Raw genomic sequence first — 20,520 nt, 5'->3', positions numbered from 1 at the left:
GAAAGCTGTATGTCTYATGGCTGCTAGAATTACTTTTGCCAAAAAAGTAGCAGTTTCTTAAAAAAAAATCTTTTTTAAAAAAGTCTGTAGTGTCCTTCCTTTTGCAGTATTTGCCTTACCTTTTACTGACATGCATATTGCCCTAAGTCACTGAAGTAAGCATGGAACATGTTTCAGGTGAGCAAGATTTTCTTTTTAAAGCTTGAAGGTCAAACAGATGCAATCCTAACTGGACACTACAAATATTAGTCTCCGTGTTGTTCCAAATAATGTCTTTGTGACATCRTTTTCTTCTGGATCAATTGGCTTCAGTTTCCTGATTTCTTATAATAATATTCATAATGTTTGAGTGACAACCACAGTAAATTCATAAACATAGTATATCTCTAAACCCATTCTTCATTTATGAAATTGCTGTCATTTTGCATATGACAGGCTATTATTACAGYAACAGTGACTTCAGGAATTATAAGAAGAACACATCGTTTTCTGAGTGAGCCTGTATTTTGAAAGGTTTTAATAATTTTAGGTTTTATAAAATCATGAAAGGACACCTTCAGGGTGCCTTATAAACGATGTATTTGAAARGAAATAATTGAATATTCTTGTAGGCTATGCTTGGATTGTGCTAATGAAAGGAAATATTGCTGGAGATTTTGGGATTCAGCTGTTCTCAGTTTTGATAGAGAAGTTAATTTTTAGTATACTTTGTGAATAAAGAAATTACTTTTCCATTAAATTGGTCATTCTGTGTCTTTATGGTGGATATAGCTAGACACGTTTTTTTTTCCATGAAATGTACTTGTTAACTCACGATTCTTGTCATTATATAAATCTTCCTTTATAGGGATATTTGGGAGCAGTATGAAGGGGTTAGTCTGTGTTGCTCACTTTGCTTACTTGACAGTGTCATCACTGGACATGCGACTGTCTTACCTGTAAAGTGTGAGCCAAGTCTGTAATTGGCAAGAGCCACCAAATTTGATGAATTTACTTGTAGAGGCTTTTGGAAGCTTGTTTCTCAATCGAAGTGGAGGTGTACAGTGGTTTCTTTTCTTTCTAGATGGATCGTTTTTGCGAACTTAGGAAATGTTGAAGGTAAATGACAAACTACCCTGAAAACTATATTAGTACCATGTTATTAAGGAACTTAGTTGCTGGTTTTACAATATAATACAATGTGATAATACGCTAATATTGGCGACCGCCCACCGGRTGCTCTGTTCCACAGTGGCTTATTTTATATTTTTCTGAACTCTAACTAATCCAAAGAGAGACGTTAGTCAAAGCGCAGTTTCCTGATCAGCCAACTCTAACGTTATTTCATGAAAGAAGTGCTGATGTAAATGGTTCTCTTGAAAATATGTCCGATATGTATTCAGTCTGACGCTTCTTATGTCGGATAGTCTGGCTTGCCTCAGTGTTTTCCTTGCTCACATACAGAAACTTCAGAATGTTTTGCAGACAGAAAATTCACACCGAGTTCCCACTCTGTCAAATATCGCTTTCCTGAATACACTGTGGAAGGATAACGATGCTGCCTTACAAATGTTCACTGAAATTAGTGGGAACTCGGTGGTATCATGGAAATACTCCTTGCTGATTTTCCAGCAACTTGCTTGTTAACACAAGGAGCATTTTATGAAAAGAAAATCCTACTTTATCAAAAGAAAATCCTTCATAGTTAATGATTTTTCGTACAGCAGAGATTCAGTGATWATAGAACTTACATAATGCTTTGGCTATTTTATGCTGAAAATGATGGGACATGGTAGGGGGAAGAAATTTTAAGAATTAAAGAAGTTCTTGTTGAGGATATGAAGGAGCATTGGTAGAAGATTTAGGAAACTATCCTACAGCTTATGGATTGCTAGTAGAAAAAGTTCAGATAATACTGGGGCCATCATCACATGTAATCATTTTCATGCCAATGAGGGAGAGAGTGTTCTCTCTAAGAATCTCATAAATGTTTTTCAATCTTCAGAGGATGTATTTCTCCCTTAGGCAGAACAGAGGGGTTGTTTTGACTGGTATATGTCATTGTTCTTGTTGAGTGAAGTATCTTCTCTCATAGTGCATTCTTTTCATACACTTCAACGACTGGACTATGGGGTTTCCACTTGAGTCACATGCATCTACGTATAGTCCCTCCCCACACCAAAATGAAGTCAACAACCCTAACACTGTTAATGCTAAAGTAGATACAGTAGGATTTTATGTACTGCTAATCTGTACAGTACCACACTGCTGACTGTGGACTGTTTGCATTCTTACTCTGTATCAAGGTAGCATTTCTGGGTTACAGACACACATTGGTGGGACAACTGAACATGTAGGGCCTTGTTTAGTGGCTGTACCTGCACCAGGCAACATCGTTGGGTTTCCGTGGGTCCTGTGCTCACCAAAGGATTGTTGGTGTATCTATAGATGTAAGTTTTGAATTATTGTTGGTTTTTTAATCAGTGACTAGGTTCTTTGTGTGGTGTAGGGTTTTTGAGTTTGTTTTGATCTTTTGTCATCTGTATTACTTGTTATTAGGTTAACAGATTAGGATTTAGTTTATTCTATTTGTTTTAATTTGGTTTATTCTATTCTAATTATTACTAATTTAAGTAATTTGAGAGTCTTTATGGTTCAATTGTCAGTATGGTGTACAGCTTCCCTTCCTCATGACCTTTGGGGTTAGGTTGTTAAAATACCCTTTGAACCTCACTATGTTTGATGAAAGAAAATTCCTAACAAAATTTCCATAATTAAATCCATGTATATTAAATTGGTATTTAGCAATCTGCACATCTTTCTATTATTAGATGGTAGCAATCATCTATTATCAGCCTCTTTTCAGTGGTGGCCAGCGATAGGACTAGAGGAGATGACCACAAATTGAAGCATCGAAAGTTCTACAGGAACACAGTAAAGAAACAGTTTCTTTCCTGTGAGGGTGACAGAGCCCTGGCACAGGCTGCCCAGGGAGGCTGTGGAGTCTCCTTCTCTGGAGGTCTTCCAAACCCGCCTGGATGTCACCCTGTGCCCCGTGCTCTGGGTGTCCCTGCTGGAGCAAGGGTTGGACTAGATGATCTCTAGAGGTCCCTTCCAACCTTAACCACTCCGTGATTCTCTGATTCTTCCCAAACGACAGCACCAAAGGGCTCTTCATTCCGCACTGCAGCCTTTGGCCTTTGCAGGTTTTTCCTACCAATGATAAAGCAGATGAAGTCCTGTCCCAGGAAGCAGAGGGCTTTAGTGTGAGTGGTAAGGACCTGTGAGCGTTGTGCACTGCAGACTTCCCCAGCTGCTCCAGACGCTTCCGGCAGTTTTGAGGGAGCAGCTGAGAGCTCAGATCAGCACAGCAGCTTCTTTTCTAAYAAGTGCTGCGCTATGGGCTGTGTACAAGGGCAGGGAATGAGTGGTGGCATGTGCTCCAAAACACTCGGCATACCCTTCCTGTGGACTTAAGTTAAGCGTAGACAGTAAGTATTAACCACAGTATTGTCGGGCTTTAGAGTTTCTGCGGCTCCTAGCTAGCTAAAACACAGAAACTTTCAGGTTCTCCTTTGTACCCTATGACATATTTTCAATTGCTGGAGTTAAAATAGTTCCAAAACTACAAGTAACAAATCCCAAAAGCCTCCGTGTTTAATGTTTTTGGAAGAAGGTTTTGTGGCTACTCATGTCAGTCTTACAATTAACATTCACTGTGTTACATGGACACACTGACATGACTGCAAATAAGATCAAGGCACCTAATCCGAAGGAGCAATCCTCTGCCAGCAGCTCTCAACACTTTTGGCTCGGTTCTGCATTCCTGACTGACTGTCAGAGATTTGATCTCACAACTGCACTTTCTAAAAGCATTACCCCCACTAGACTACAAATAATTTCAACAAATAATTAGTAGCAGCTTTTTAAGGTGAGGTGACTGTTAGTTCTTGCAGCATTTCTCTCTGGTTCCTAAATGGCCATGTATTTTTGGTAATTACGAGTTCTGCAGAGAAAATTCTAAAGAAGCGCTACTCCAGTTTGCTGTTTAATTAATATGAAGTTTAACTAATTAATACATAGTAGTGTTGTTCATACTAGTATGAACAATGGATTTTTTTCAAAACATTTTCAGCTTTACCGAGAAAGAACTGCTAATGGACTATTTATAGCACATTTTTATATCTATTTTTGTCAGTCGTCTAAGGACTGACTTAGGACAAACGGGTTAAAAACAGGAAATGTGGTTAAATAAGTGGGTAATCTCTCCAGAGAGTTTCCAGTTTGCCTACACATTCGCATTTTCTTTTGAATGTACTTTCAAAACAACAGTGACTACAGTACCTTGAAATCCAGCTCTGTTTAAAGGAGGGAATGTTTCCAGCAATAGCAGGAAGTGGCCAATAGAAAAGTTTTACAGTTTTGGTTAAATTCAAATGATGTTCTGGAGTCACTGTCTGTAAATGTATTTTTYTGCTTTAATAACATTGGAACGTTTGTACAACATTTTAGTTGATTCAGATGTGTAAAACAAATTTATCTCTGTGGACACTGCAATTGGATCTTCAATTCTAGATCTGTTTTAGGCATCATCTTTCCTCTAGCGTTGCCCCTTAACACTGCCCTATGGCTATTTGTTAACATACTGTGTGAATATATTTTACAATATGTGTTACTGTATTTGTAGGTAGCAAAAGTAGCATTATAAATCAGTCTGTATATAAATCTTACTGTGAAGTAACAAACTTAGTGCACACAATAATGATTCTCCTTTAAAATAGTATTGTCCATGGAAATAATACAACAGCAGAATTGATCATTGCTTATAAACTTATTTTGGATGTCATATAGTCCTGGACCCGATCTTAAATTTAGATTTTCTAAAAAAAAATCAGGTGAAACTTGTATAAGTTTTTGCCTTGAAAGTGTATAATTTAGAAGGATAGASTTAAAAGATTGACGACAGTGTTCATGTCTTCCATTTTCTTTTTTTCATAAACATTTGTTCCTTACAGTTTGTTTTTCCTCTAATTATTTATAGTGGTGTAATATTTGTTCCTTATCAGAAGTAATAGCGTCTAAGTGAAAGTTATTCTTTGAACTACATGTTATCTGTTGTTGGCTACTATTGGTTAGCTTTTTGAAATGGATTTAAAATGTTTTATGAGTCAATAGGGGCAGGAAATATAACAAACAAAGCAGCTTTAGTTGTGGTAAAGGTTATGACTTGGTGGAATTCTTATATTTTTAGAGTTACTGCTAGAGAGATGTTCCACTCTTAGGATCCTGTAAACAATTTTCTAGAAATGTTTTTATCCAGAGAAAACAACAGAGTGTGATGACAGAAGAGCTTTTAGTAATTCAGATGGAACAGGCTGGCCTCGCCGCCTCTACTTAGAAAATAGGCCACTGGTGGTAACGGTTAATGAAGCTGATTTCCTCTCAGCCGCCTTTGAAGGGAGAAACCTGGGTGCTGCTATAGAGAATGGAGGTGAGCTGCTTTGTTATGTCCATGGGGAATTTCCAAGTCACTATTATACTGCAGGAGCGTTGGGKTAAATGATATCAGTGTGTGGGTGGGGACGCTTCGGTAAAATAGCATGACGTACTCGTGTACAGGTGCTGCACTACGTGAAAGGCTCAGGCCCATAAACAAGTTGGTCTCTTTTTATTCCACAGTTAAGAGACTATCTGAAAAGGTGCTGGATTCTTGGAAATTGAATTCTACTGTTAGAAATGAGATATTACATTCACTATATTAATTTGAAATAGTATCTGACTTTTTAAAATTATTTTCCAGAAGCTCTAAGTAATTTAGTTTGTTGTTTTAGAAGAATGCAAAGTTTTCATTTAAAAATGAAATATTGATTATTTCAGTTAATACCTTGCATTAAACAGACTGTTGGATGCATTATACTTTCCCTTAATTTAAATACTAGCTCTGTGAATAGTTTAGGGGGACAACACGTCCTTTCCCTAACCTAAGATACCGTTCTTGATCCTCCTTGGTGGCCATTGTCTTCCTTCACATCTGGGCACTTGCTACTTACACACGTTGTTTTCTGGATCTTTTTCAAACCCAAGACAAGTGCTGTCTTGGGTACAAGTACGAAAAATGTACTTTACTTGGGTAAAGTACAAAAAACGTACTTTACTATTCCAAACTGTTTCACAAGACCAATGATATAATAATTATATCAATTAATAGTAAAATGTAACACAGTTTCTGCTATACATATGTAATAAATCATAGGGTCACAGAATGGTTGGGGTGGGCAGGATCCTCTAGAGATGATCTAGTTCAACCTCCTGCTCAAGCAGGGACACCCAGAGCGCGGGGCACAGGAGTCTGCAGCTTCCATCTCTGAAATACCCTACACATGAAGTATGTTATAAATCATGGTCCTTCAATATGCTGCATACTAAATAAGAMAATATTTCAGTGTTCGTTTTAACTTCAATCTGACCTCTGGCTTATTTCATGGGATAGCATAGCTAACTATAGCCTATTTGCTACTACAGAGGTCACATGTTTATACACACATACACACAGATGGATATTCTGTTGATTTRAAAGAATAATGTATAGAACCAAGTGATGTTGAAAAGGGTCATTAATGAAAGATGATATGGTATCCTTTTTTCCCCTTCAAATYTAATTTCTCTATTGTACATAGTGCTAGATGAGATACTTGCCTGTTAATTGTAGTAGGGAGTCGCTTGTATTTAAATTCAAGGAACTACAGTCTGAAATTCAGATAGTTTGGGGATTTTCTTTTTTACTTATTTATTTTTAAACACATACTGCACTTATTACTATATAAATTGAGCACATCTTGATGTATTGTTTTTAACATGGAGGTTTTTGAAAGACTTTAAACAAATGATCCTTGATCTCTACTCACTGCCGTGCCAAAGTGTTGATAGTTAGAGCCTCCTTGTACTTTAAGGGGTGATGGACAAGTCATCTTTAAGTATGGGAAACAGTTATTCCGTAGATCTCCTGGAGCTCCTGCACCAAGATATGTCCCCACGGATCTATTGAAGATTCTTCTAGTGAGTTCTGCACGCAGGCGATGCCGACTGCTCTGGCGACCTGCGGTGACCTCGGGCAACGTTTCACTTTTTGATGCCTCTTCCCCCTCCCACCCACTCCGTGTTACCTGTTTGTTTTTGGTTTTTTTAGCTTTCAAAAAGAGTCGGCTTGATTTTAGTCGGAAGTTATGACTTTGATATTATATTAGAATTGAAAAGCGAAATTCCGTGGCACGTGCGGGGCAGCGGGGCAGCTTGGCTGGTCAGATGGTGCCAGGAAACCTCAAGACTTTTGCGTGGGTTCCACAGGGCAGGATGATTCTCTCTCAGTGTATTGAATAGCAYGGTTAGGGTTTCCAAGAACTGCCAATGTAAAAATAATAGACGACCTTCCTACAGGGCATCCTGCTGGCCCATAGGGCGGTCTTCACAACACGAGTTTCATGAAGGGAAAAATGCCCTAACCACACGCGAACCGTGCTAGAATGATTCTAGTAAAAGCACTGGTTAAATGTTGCTGTTGCTTGAGCTGCTGTGTGCAGCCAGAACCTAGAGGAAATTCAGCAGTTAAAAGCAGACTGTTTAAAGAACTTAGATGGTTTCGTGGATGCCGTTCATTAGTTTCTTTTTTAATATGCACTGCACAACGCTGATTAACGACTTGCAGCAGATAGGTGCAGGKTTTTCCAGCAGTTTCGTGTAGCACATTAAAAGCTGAGAGCACAGCTGCAGGAACTTAACTGACATGCTGTTCAAAACACTTCATGAGTGACTTGCTATAGTTATTATATATATGTGAATTTTGGAGGTGAACATCTCCAATATAGGTTCAGTTGAATCTGATGGTAGGGCTTAATGTTATTGAAAAGAATATCAAATAATTAAAAAGAGCAGATGCGTCCCTTAGAGCAGATGAAAACACCTTTTTGTTTGTTTGTTTATTTCTTCCTGCTTTGCGGGATATTATTCCTAAATATGCTGTCAGCATAGCAAATGAAACATCAGGAACAGTCAACACGAGCACTGTGTAGCTAGGTATGAGTAATGTTCATCTCTCTGGATCATCAAACACTGTTTGTAATTATTTTGGGGGAAAAGTAATTTATGGAAACAGTAACTGGAGAAAAAAAAATGCAGACCGATTGATGTTACTGGCATAAATCACTGAACAGAATAATAAGTTGTACAAATATTGCGTGCAACTGGGTAGGTTTAAAATCTGAAATATCAGAGTCCCAAGCATCAGTCTTCTCATCTCTACCAAGCCATGTTCAAGCCTCTAGGCCAACGAGTTGTCCTCCCTTGGGAGGCACAAAGAAGCTGCTGCCCTCGGCAGCCGCGTTGCCCCTGCAAGCCGCGGCCTCCTTCAGGGGCCGGGATCCTCTCTGTTGCTTCCCAAATTGGTGGCTCTGTGTCTACCCCGGGCTCGTTTCTCTTTCAGTCCCTCAAAGATTAGGTTTCTATTAAGCAGGTCGGTCTCACAACTGGACTGGTAGCTTGGTCTAGTAAAGAACTGTTTGCAGCTCTGCTGAATCCTTACTTTGCCTTTCAGAAAGAAGCAGAACTGCAGGAGGGCCATCAAACCGCTGGAATTCCAGAGAGCGGATTTTCTGTCTTCTCCATAGAAGAGCAGCCGCTGTTAGCGCTCCTGCCTGTTTATTTTGGCCTCTAGTTTTGGCTCACAGCTTTCCTTTTTCCCCCTGATATCCTCCCACCCGTATGCTCCCATCCTCATCACCATCACATTGATTGCCAGGGGACGGAGATACCACCTACTCTTGCTAACTGGTTGCATGCTTTAACCCTCACCCCCGGCTCTCTGTTTTTGGCACAGTAGGCAATCTGAAAGACCCATACAGCAGGAAACTACCGTGAGATTAGATTCCTGCTTTTGCCAGTGCTGCCCATTTCAAATGAGACTCAAATCTCATAGGAGGTGAAATATGTCAAACCCAGGCTGCTCAGGTTAAAATTTCCTGTATACTTCTGTTCTAGCTGTACTTCAGTTTGCTCTTTGAACTTGTGAGTTTTTAAGGCCACAGAAGAGAGAAAAATGTTTGATGCTCATATCCTCTTTCTGCGTCAACTTAGTTTTGAATGATGTTTGAAGAACCTTGTTGGCTTCTGGCACTGGAAAGGCATCCTGATGAGCCCAGCAGTACCCTGCGTGCAACTTGTGCTCTGTTGGAGCATGCAAGCTTTGCAGGGCAAAAGTGTCTTAAAATTGTGCATGTGGCATTGCAGCTCCAAGCTTTTGCATGCTTATTCAGTCAGTTTGAGCCTACCTTTTTCATAGTAGAACACGATCATCTGAGTGCTGTGGAGAAACCTTGCTTGTTGGGCTACGTATGAGACCATTGGTAGCAGCCTGAACCTCTCCTCGCTGGCTTGTGTTGGAAAACTAGTCTAGTTTCTGTTTTCTAACAGAAACTCCTTTTTTTTTTCTCCTGTAGTTCACACAGCTATCTTTGCTACAGCTTTACAGTATTGTTAAAATTTTGTGTTAATATAAACCTGACAGTTTTCTTTTGTAAAAATATTAATAGGTAACATAAACTTGAAATTAAATCTAATGGATAACCTTGCTAGGTGTTTCATTGGTGCAAAGTAGCAAATTCCTAATGGAGCCTCTTAAAGTTTCTGTGAGCCATTGCAGTAGCTAATGGATAAAGCTGTCCTTCAAGTCTGCCTTTCTGTTTTTCTTTAGAGCATTGCTAGGGCTTTGTTAGTGGAAGCTAGAATTTCAGCAAGTCAAGATTTTTGAGTGTTAAGAATAGAGGGGGAGTGGAATGCAGTTGTGTTGTAACAGAAAAATAACATTTTCCTGAGGGAAATTGCGAGGACTTTTTAGGTTTTTCTGTAGCACATTTCTGTCAGAAGCTATGGGAAGGCATTGTATTTGTGCTTCAATATGCTAAATGAAAAGTATTTTAAACGTAAGAATGTTATGTCTCACTTGATTAGCCTAATAGTTGCAACCTACAGTTACATGGTGCATTAGCTTTCAGTGCTGTATAATAGGACTGGCAGCATGGTGTCCCAAAAACTGTAATTGCGTGGGCTGCTGAACAGTCATAGAGAAGAAAGCTGCACAAAAATTCTATTCTAGACAGATTTTTTTTTCATTTTGAAATGAATTTCACAACAAATTCACAGTTGGGTGCCAGTGCTTGTATTTCCAATGAATCGTACTCCAGAAAAGTAATACTTTGCTTCAACAAAGCCCACCACAAACAGTGCAGTGATATRAATCAGAAATTGGATATTTTTAATTGTAATTGTTCAAAATATAGTACAATTACTAAATATGCCTGTGGGTCCTGACATTCATATTTGTTTGACTTTGTCTTCACATGCAAAAATTGAAAAATGCTTCATACAGAAAAGAAAAGAGGGAGGGAATACCCTGTTTACTTCTGTTCTCTTCGTGATAGGAAAGTGCCTTCTGGACAGCACTGGTGGTCAGAGCAGTGCATGTTTAATGGCATAGTGAGAGCAAACCTGTTACATGGGAATGTGGCTTGCAAGGGACTTCCTGGGTCATCAAATTCAGCCCTCTGTTACCTCAACTTTTCACACAAGACTAGGGAACTGGAGATTTTCATTTTCAGAATTTAGTCTTTTGCCCCACATCCCCCACTACAGTTCTCAAAAGATTGTTTGGAATCCCCAACATAATTTTCTCATGGTTAGAAGTGCACTTTTAATTTCCGATCTGAGTTTACCAGTGGTCAGTTCAYTTATGCCATGCATGTGCATAGTCCTTCAAAGTTGCAAGATAAAAACACATCTGTCTGTCCTTTCCCTGAGGTTTAAGTTAACCATTTTACCTCAGGGTTTGGATGGACTAATAATGTATGACACTAAGCTACTTTCACCTGATTTTTACCATAGGTAAAAATCCATTCCGGTGTTTKCTTTTTAGATCTTGGTGTAAGTTGCAGGACAAGCGATTAGTCTAATTTATTATCAATGAACACAACTGAGACAGCTGTACTCTGTTCTCCCACAAAGTAATTCATTTTAATGARCTCAAGCAACTTCTTTTAAAGCTATTTTTCATAGTAGGTTTAAGTGGCTGCATCTGTGTTATCTGAGGTACGGTGGAGCAAATAAGATGAACTGATTAGAAGTTCACTGGGGCAATCTTTATAACAGCAGCATCGCTCGCATCCAGTCTCTGAGCTACGTGGTCTCACTCGCCTCTCTCCAGGATTCTGGTCTCTAACTGCAGGCAGAATATACGGAGGGAATGGGGGGATCATTGCACTTTCCCTGGTTTATCCCAAGGAATTGAAATCAGACCCTGCTCTGTCCCGTGRGCTGCTGACTCTCTCTCATTACTCTGCCTTGCACTTCAAGCATTTCTGCATGCTTTAATGAATTCAGTGTTCTCTGTATTGCCATCACTCATGAAGTGAGGYCCTCAGAAAAGCAAATGTGACAGTTTTAGATTTTTGCCTACTTTAGATTTTTATACCATAGCAGTCCAGTTCTATAAAGTTACTCCAGACTCCTAGTAGTATACCTGAAAAAGAGGTTGTTCTGACTGTCAAAATTACACTGCTGAGCATAGTCCTGTGTAGAATTTCCTTTCAGTATAAATTGATATGCATTTTATGTGCTGCATAAACAGATGCTTGTTTGACTTTCCCACCCTCCCCAGTAGGAAACTTCTACTAAGGCATGACATCTCCTATAAGTTCTCATGAGTAATACCCTCTAAACCACATTCAGAGAAACAGGAATCCTTGCTATTTCTATTTACAATAATAATTAGCAGAGAGAGAAGCTGATAAAATAGTGAGATCATCTTGAGGACTACCATTCTTCAACCTGTTTCTTTTCTGGCTCCCTAGTATTTATCAAGCTGTAGTGCTTGTTCAGTGCCATGATACATATGTTTTAGCAAAGGCATCCAGAGTGGGATTTTTTTTGTTGTTTTTATAGATTTTTATTAAATTACAAGTCTGGTGAAATCACAGAAGAAGAATACTGAAACATGAACCTGTTGGCTTTTGCTGTAAGGAAATGTGCTTTTCTCCATTTGATTTGAAAAAGGAAATAGACTGTGGTGGTGTGGCGATGGAACTTTCTCTTTCTGCTTCTGATTGCAAAAGTGCTAGTAAAAGATAAAAAGAAAATGTACAGTATCTAACAGTAGAATGCTATGGCTTTGTCAAGATAATGGAATGAAAGTGATTAATTATCCTTTTTGTTTTGCTTTAGGTGTCAGAAACTATTTGAAAGAAGCATTAGTGAATATCATTGCTGTGCATGCAGAGGTGAGAAAACTTCAGGTTGCTTGATGCTTGCATTCATATGAATAATTTCAGTGTATTTTCTTTGGTAAATGCTACCTTTCATGAGACCTGAAAACTGTGCATCTTTTGAAATGTCTGATTATGGATGTGAGTGTCTTGGGTTAGGTTCAGGTGTCGAGGTATGAAACTGCTAACCTTTTTAAAGGCAGAAGGAGATTAACGGTTCCTCTTTACCCTCAGTGACACCCCTTACACATTTTGGAGTGCTTTTCGCAGTCAGATGAAGAGAAAAGTCAAAGTCTAAAGCTCAGTTCTTTCCTTTTCATACAGATTAAAAATATATCTATGATGTTCACTCTCTCTCTTTAACTTTATTTTCCACAGCATGTAAAAATAAGTCTGTGCTTTAGAAGAAAAGTTCAACATATGCCACTTGAAGTGAAAAGGCAATATATGTCCTTGTGTATAGGATGGAGAATGGAAATTTAAAATGGGAAAATTTTATAGGCTGTATGTAGCACAARGAGTTTTTCAAATCCTTGGGAATGCAATGGCTTAGAATAGGGGGTATTTTTTTAAATAAAAATAACTATTAAAATGATCAGTTTGCAGAGCTACAGTTATTTGGCCTTTTGTGATTAAATGCTAGAATATTCTGCAGTACTTTAGTTATAGCATCTAGTCTACATAGGCTTTCCTCTTAATCACCAAAGGTGTTAGCAGCTTACTTTTGCTCCTGGTACTGCTGTTGCTGGCAGTGTCAGTTGTATTCTTACTTGCATATTACCAGGGCTACCTTTCAAACTAACACAAATCAACTCTTGCATTCATTTAAGACCATAGATGATTCACTTGAGATCTTTTATTTCACTGCTTCTTAAATTGCTATGCTAAGCATAAAGTAAAATAACCCAAAAACTTCATCAAACACTTGGGTTTTTTTGCTTCAGTTTCAGTACTGAATTATAGCAGTTTTCACCCAAGCATTGCTGCATTTAAGACAGATGCATTAGGCTGAGGTAATAAACAGAAAGATTCACCAACACGACGTTCATTTGTTTAATGTTGTTTTTCAGTGTAATCAAAATAAAAATAAAAATGAGTGCTTTATTTTTAAAAGAAATTCAAAGGCATTTGTGACTTACTAACTTAACCTTGTAAATTGGCACATTCATTAAAATTCTGCTTCAGAAAGGTGCCCAGTCTTTCTGACTTAATTGAGACCGAGACTGATTTTGGCCCAAATAGGGTGTTTCATAAATTTCTACATGTGAATTGTTGCAGAAATATGAAAACATGTGTCAAGATGAAACTCCCATTTCCACTGTTTTCTGATGAAATTCTGTAAGCTCGGTCAACTTTAAGTTTAGCTATTAAAGCTGTCGGTTTCTATAGTTTGAAACAGCAGAAATTAACCATCAGCTGAAAGTCCATAGACTGAAATGGAACAAAAATTGTTTCTCTGCCTTAGAATACAAATCTAACTGAAATCAAAATAGGGCTTCTTATTGCAATATTGTGATGATTCACCAGTGCTGAGAATTTTTTTTCCTGGATTCTGTGTATAGTAACTTCAAGAGTACTCGTCGTAGGTGCAAGCATTTTCTTCTCAGTAGAAGATTATTTGAGTGTATTCCTGGTACATATGTGTTGAGTTGCTCAGCAGTATTTGCTGCTGAATAAAATGACCCCTTCACAGATTTTTAGCATTTTTCTTCCTTACTGCATTTGTCAGCTACCTAGCTTTTGTGGGCCAAAGCAGTTTAAAGTAGGCTGCATGTTTGAATTATCAGTCGTGTGAATGACTGATAGCCAGCGTGTTATGCGGGGTCAGTGCACTTGTGATGCAAAACTGCCTTTTTTAATGGTCAGCTTTGTAGGATCCCTGWTACATAATTTATTTCTCAAATAACTCAAAACTGGATATGAATCTTGCATTAAATTTTCTTCCCTTAACTCACCTTTACCTACTTGCATGAGTATCTTCTGTTAATTGCTATATTTCCTTGTCAAACATAACAGATCTAAAATTCACATAAAATAAAGGTCTCCTAGCAAGAAATTCAACTCTTTAWTTTTTGGGTGATTTTAAAGTAGAAATTTGAAAAAAAAAGAAAAAGTTTAAAAACTCTCTGCAGTTTCATCCTGCTTTTACCACTGCAGTCACACCATCTTCAGTTCCTTTTGTCATCTTCCCCCTGTCCAACCTCATGCAATTTTAGTTAGCTTTATCATCACCTTTAAGTTTGGGTAGACTTTTGATCTGCCTAACCTATAATCTCACTTCCTCTGTATTCCAACCTCTTGCCATGTGTTTTCCCAGTTCTGTGCAAACATCATGTATATATGTGTATTTTTTCAATTCACCAGCAATTTTTCGCTTCCTTAAAGCTTACTGTAGGGAAGACTGGTTACTTCATGCTCTTTTGCAGGCATAGATCTAATGTTTAATTTTGTTTTGTTCCAATGTTCCAATGTTTTGTTTTGTTCCAATGCAGTCACTATTCTGAATCTCTAATGGAAGATCCAAGTGCAATTTTACAAAGTTTTACTGATATGTAGTGAAAAAGATAGTCTTGATGCATAGAAAAAAAATGAGATGTAATGTTCTTGCAGCATTAGCAGCAGTAGAAGAATTTAAATGTAAATCCTTTACACCATCATACTCTCAAGTCTTTTTAAATCTGGGTCTCTGTCATAGAGCTTAAAAATACCTGCTGTCTGACAGTGGTTTGCCAAGTGTRCGGCTGAGTCTTTGCCACGTGTAAAGGAATTTTGCAAGAAATTGCAAAATGCCTAAGTAAAATATAGCTGAACATGTAATCAGGGTGATGTGACTTATTTATCTGAATTGAAGGTGCTATTCACAAAATAGTGATCTCTCCGTGACCACCTGATTCTCTGTATCCATTAGGATAGGGTAGATAGTTTGGTGTCTAGCTGAGCCAGCAGGTTTTATGCGCCTCAAAAAAAAGTCATAGTTTCAATCATGTAGCTCATGTTACTATTAACAGAGATAATTGCTCAAAGTACGGGGCAGATGACAAAGACAGTCTTCAGATTGCAGTTGTTTTGATCTTCCTTGTCCATCAATCAAAGCAAAGTGATCCCTTCAAGGTGTTTTTATTAAAATGTTAATGTGTGAAATATTTCTGTTAATAGATGCTCATGCTTCTTACTTTATAACTACCAGGTATTTACCATTTCCAAAGACTTGGTTCCTCGGGTGATGTCAAGGATTGTAGAAGCAGTGTCTGAAGAACTGAGCCGACTGATGCAATGTGTCTCATTCTTCAGTAAAAATGGAGCTTTACAGGTACTTGAATATTTTCCATTGTCAAAGATCTGAATTTAGGAAACTAACAGTGACAGAGGTGTAATCCATATATTAGTTGGAAACAAACAAGGAGGTAAAAAATGTTAGAATGCAACCTATTTCTCAGGTTAGTTCAGTATGATTTRAGATGCTGGAACTGCATAATAGTAGATACAGTTCCATTTGGGGGGTCTGATTATATTGTAGTGAAGTTTGCATCTGAGTACATAAAAGGTTACTATGTCTCAAAGAGAAAAAGCATCATAATGACATTAATTTGAAATATTACTAAATACTGTCTTTGCCTTGGTAACTAAACATTTCCTTAAAAAGAAGAAGAAAGAAAAAAAAAAAAAAAAAAAAGGGGTTAGGATCTTTTGAGAGTTATGACCTTGAAAATGTGATACTATAGAATCTTGCAAGTCTTTGCAGAACTTGTTAGTAATTTGTTTAATTCTGTGTTAGCTACTGTTGCATGGTTAGGACAGCTCCTCTTATACCACTCTCTTCATTTTTGACTGGACTGGTTGTATTAGTTATAGAATAAGTTTGAAAGGAGTCTGTGAGAATAAAAAAAATCGCACCGACTCAGTGATTGCTGTGACTGTGCTAGGATGGCAAAAACAGCCACCGTGTTTTTACTGTGTGTGACAGCAATCTTATGTTATGATGGGAAACTATTTAAATAGTCTTAGCCTTAATAGCCTTATTTTCTAATTGTATAAGCAATTGCTCTTGACAGAGAATTAAGGTAAGATGATCACAGCCATAAGAGCACAGCAATAAGATGGGTGGTGGGTCATTTTAAACSGGTCCAAGACCAATGAGGAGGTTACCTGTATATAATTTTTCTTTGACTAGATGACCTGTCTTATAAACTTGCTGCCTAAAGCTGTAATTGAAAGCATCTTCCCTCCCTGCTGTAAATTTGTCATTTATGGTTCTTTACCATTTTCTATGAAGACAGAAAATTCGGTATAATTCGAATAAAATTCGAATAAAAGTCTGAGAATAGTCTGGACCAGTCAGATTGATCAACTCTACATCCCTTGTATGGAGTATCAGACTTTGACAAGAGAAGCTCATGTCAGTTTTCCTGTATCAGATGATCCTGACTTTTGCAGGCTTTGCTCTTCCACTGTGTTTGTTCAAGCACTTGAGAACGTGACATTCCCACTGCACTGTTACCTCCTAGAACTTAAGAGTCCAAAATCTTATATGTAAGACTTAAAGAAATCCTAGACTATTCATTGTGGAGGGCCACACAAAGAAAGGCAAAGCATTCTGCAATGAGAAGAATATTTCCTACAAATATAAAACGTGTGATTGGCTACATTTTATTTTCTGCCAGAAAGTTCTGTACTGAAGAAAAAGAAAAGCATAAATCGCTCCTGGCTTCCTACACAGGAAAAAGGGAGATGATGGGGAGATAAAAAATAAAATAGAAAATAATAAAGAAAAACTTTAATAGGAATTGGGATCAAATTTCTGTATTGCATTATATAAAGTTTTGTTTTTTTAAATAATGCTGTGATGTACATTTTGACCAAATTTATGTCAATTTCTGTAATAACTAGCAGAATTAAATCGTATGAAGTGGACAAGAGCTGAATCTGAATTGGGGTGCAGCTCTCAATATTTGTATGGAATAAGTTCTTTAAGTATTGACTGCATTCAGTATATTCTGGCTTCATATAGAACAGGCAGTGACAATGATTACATTTCCTAGCCTGAAGAAAGATATGTGAACTTTGCATAGTTCATTCTCCTCTATAGTTTGCCAGACCTAGACATGCAATCCCCAAGCTTGCTTGCCCACCAGATGACAGATGAGAGTCCTTCCTCATCTGATGGAGAAAAAGTAACAAAAAAAAAACCAAAATGAAGAATAAAACATATATTGACAGATTTTTGTTTCCTCCCCACCGGCCAAGCCATGCTGTGAAAAGTTAAACTTACTATAAGTACTTAAAAAAAATGTGGGTCTCAGGGGAATCAGCAGAAAACTTAAGGTAATGTCTTCTCTTTGTCTTCTCTTTACGTTCTATCATCGCACAGAAAAGATGGAGCAGAATTCAAGATTCATTACGGTTACTGAGAGACAGCCCAATGTTTCTAGACGACTACCTAGTCATAGTGACTGTACAAACCATTTGACTTGAATCAAAAGTAGGAGACTGTTCCTTTTAGCACTTTCCTAACTGACATGGCTGCGTGGCAACCAAAAATACACAAAACAAGCGGTTAAGGCCAAGGCTGCTTCAGAGCAGATGAAGCTCTGTGGTACTAATATTCGATCGACCAAAAGGCCTTGTAAGGTTGTTTCAATACTTGTGTTTCTGTCTTTAGGCAAGACTTGAAATCTGTGCTTTGAGAGATGCTGTGGCCATATACCTAACACCGGAAAGCAAGTAAGATGTGCAGTAATTTGTATTGTTTCATTGCAATAAAATCCRTGGTAAACATGGAAAAAGACATAATATAAAGTGTTTTCAGGAAACTGTGCTTCAAATAGAATATGTGATATATTAAGCATGTATTTAGGAAACAGGTTCTCATTAAGATTTTATCGGTACAAAGACAATGGTTACATTTTGTTGTTGTTATTAATTTGAATTTGCTGGTTCAAACTAAGTATCTTATACTCTTGCCTTAAAAAAACATAGTTCATCGGATGAGGAAAACAGTGCTGAAACACAACAAAGGCAGCTGCCACTGAGTTTCATCCAGTTTCTCACAGGAGTCTCATGCAGCCTACTGCAAAAAGCCTGCCACATATTTCAGAAATAAGGTAGAACCAGTCACTGGCAGGATAGGGATATGGAAAATCAGGGCTCTCTATAAGTTTGCACAATTCACTTTTCCACACTTCTGACCAGGGAAAATGTGTTCAGCTTCCCTCTGCCTCTTAGCAGGAAAGCCTCTAGAAGGCTTTCAGCAATTTAACACCTTTCGGTTGGTACAAAATCAAAGATAATGAAGATACAAACATAAGAAAGAAAAGCACTAGCGGCATGTGTGGCTSGTGCAGTCAAGACTTCAAAAACCACAAACTATGATAGCTGTCTGCAGTTCTGAATAATGTGGACTGAGTGATGGCAAATTGTTAGTTGAGGATCCTTGGGATTAGATATGAGCATATTCATTCATTAAACTAGATTACCTACATTTTGTTAGGCCTGGTGTTACCAATTGCAGTTCAGTCATGTCACCTGATCAGAATCTCGTAGGGGAGGTTGTTAAGGCCTAAGTCTCTAATGTATCTTCATAATCTCACGTGTGATATTCTGTGCTGCCGCTGCATTCAGCTTGGAAGGGCTCACTTCCCTATTCTGAATGTCTGATGGTGATGAAGGCCTAGCTGGGCAGCAGCTCAAATTGGGCAAAATTAAGTGCTATTGTTTCCAATCAGCATACGAGCAAAACGGAGCAAACTCCAGAAAGCCAATGCCTTTTTATTCCTAGACTTGTCACCAACTGGTGGTACAAGCAGCCATGTTAATCTTTTGCTGACAGAATATTGTACACATCTGTGCAGGTCTTGCATTGTTCCCTGCACCTGTGCTTCAGGTTGCTGAGAAAGGTCTGGAATCTCCATCCTTSGAAATATCCACCCTTGACTGAACAAGGTGCCAAGTAGCCCTCTCTAAATGCAAAGTTGGTCCTGCTTTGAGAGGYGGTTGGACCTSATAATTTCCAGAGGACCCTTCCAGTCAAAACAGTTTTATGATTCTGTGTTACCTCAATGCAAACCTACTATAATTTTCACTTAGGGTTTCTCCCGTAAGAGAGAATGTAGTGACCTGTCTGCTGAGCACAGAAAGCCAAGATCAGTGTTATCCTTGTGCTTCATGCTCTGATGGTCACTTARTTAAGGCAGAAGATAGGTTGGCACTTAGTGTCATAACTGAAGAATCCAAGACATCAACCACTGTCTTAAATGAGCCACTGATTTAGCATTTTGTTTTTATGTCTGTTAGATTAGGACTGTAAAGTGACCTGTCTGAGGCAGTTGGCACATCATATACAGTTGGCACATAAATGCCAAGTGTTGACCTGGTATTTTGTTAACTTATTGAGATAAGAAGAATGGATAAAATATGTCACGTCTCTATGAACTATCTACAGAAAAACTACTGAGAAGGAAAATAAGTACTTTTGTTCTCCTTACAGCTCAAGCTTTAAGCAGGCATTGGAAGCCTTGCCTCAGCTCTCAAGTGGAACAGACAAAAAGTGAGTATAGTGCACTGTATCCTCTCCTTTCTGGTGTCTAGTTCTGGTTCTGTTATTTTTTCATGGTTCTATCAGCACTTCGTTGCGAGAGGGCTGACCTTCGCTCTATTTTACTCTTCTGAGTTACAGCATGAAAGCGTCTTTGGACAGTATTGAAAATAAGCTAGGCTCACGTTCAGTTGTGGCCTATTAAATTATACAGGAGAGCCAATGGCTTTGTGGTGCACCTCCCTTTCCCATCCTAGACTTTCCAGTTCACTATAGCCTTGTATTTATTTTTTAATTTCAGTCAGTTAAACCTTCTACACTGTTATTGGTTTCAGTGGGCTCCCTTGTCTCGTCTTGCTGATTTTAACAGCAATTAAAAATGACCAAGGTGCAAAGTACAGGTTTTTGCCGGATGATATTTGGAGAACTTGTTTCTTTTTAAAAATGAATAAGAAAGGTCTGTGATTCTTCCATAATGTCAAGAGGAGGAGTTCTGGGTTCCTCCTTGCACAGGACAGCAATCTTTGATAACCAAGCTGCTTTTCTGCATCCAGCCTCGCATTTGATAGTTTATGTTATAAGCATAGCTTTATAGAGTGCAGCATAGTAAACCCAGGCATGATTTGTAATGAGTATATTAATATAAATGTAGCTATTTTGAGACTGGTATTATGGTATCTTCTGGAGCTGAGCTGCATCAAATCA

General features: G+C 38.2%; 1 protein-coding gene across 1 annotated transcript in view; it reads left to right on the top strand.

Moving 5' to 3' along the window:
* EXOC2 (exocyst complex component 2) overlaps positions 1–20,520 on the top strand; it is a 105,284-nt gene that overhangs the window by 82,362 nt on the left and 2,402 nt on the right. The window contains exons 23-26 of the mRNA XM_026039754.1: positions 12,244–12,299; positions 15,472–15,594; positions 17,944–18,005; positions 19,768–19,827. Of these exons, the coding sequence (XP_025895539.1) occupies positions 12,244–12,299; positions 15,472–15,594; positions 17,944–18,005; positions 19,768–19,827 (301 nt within the window). The remainder of the gene's footprint in view (positions 1–12,243; positions 12,300–15,471; positions 15,595–17,943; positions 18,006–19,767; positions 19,828–20,520) is intronic.

This window comes from Nothoprocta perdicaria, unplaced genomic scaffold (assembly GCF_003342845.1).
Source record: "Nothoprocta perdicaria isolate Ctin4 unplaced genomic scaffold, notPer1 scaffold_24, whole genome shotgun sequence".
Classification (NCBI taxonomy): Eukaryota; Metazoa; Chordata; class Aves; order Tinamiformes; family Tinamidae; genus Nothoprocta; species Nothoprocta perdicaria.
Note: the sequence above shows the minus strand (reverse complement) of the source record. Positions and strands in the feature narration are given on the sequence as shown.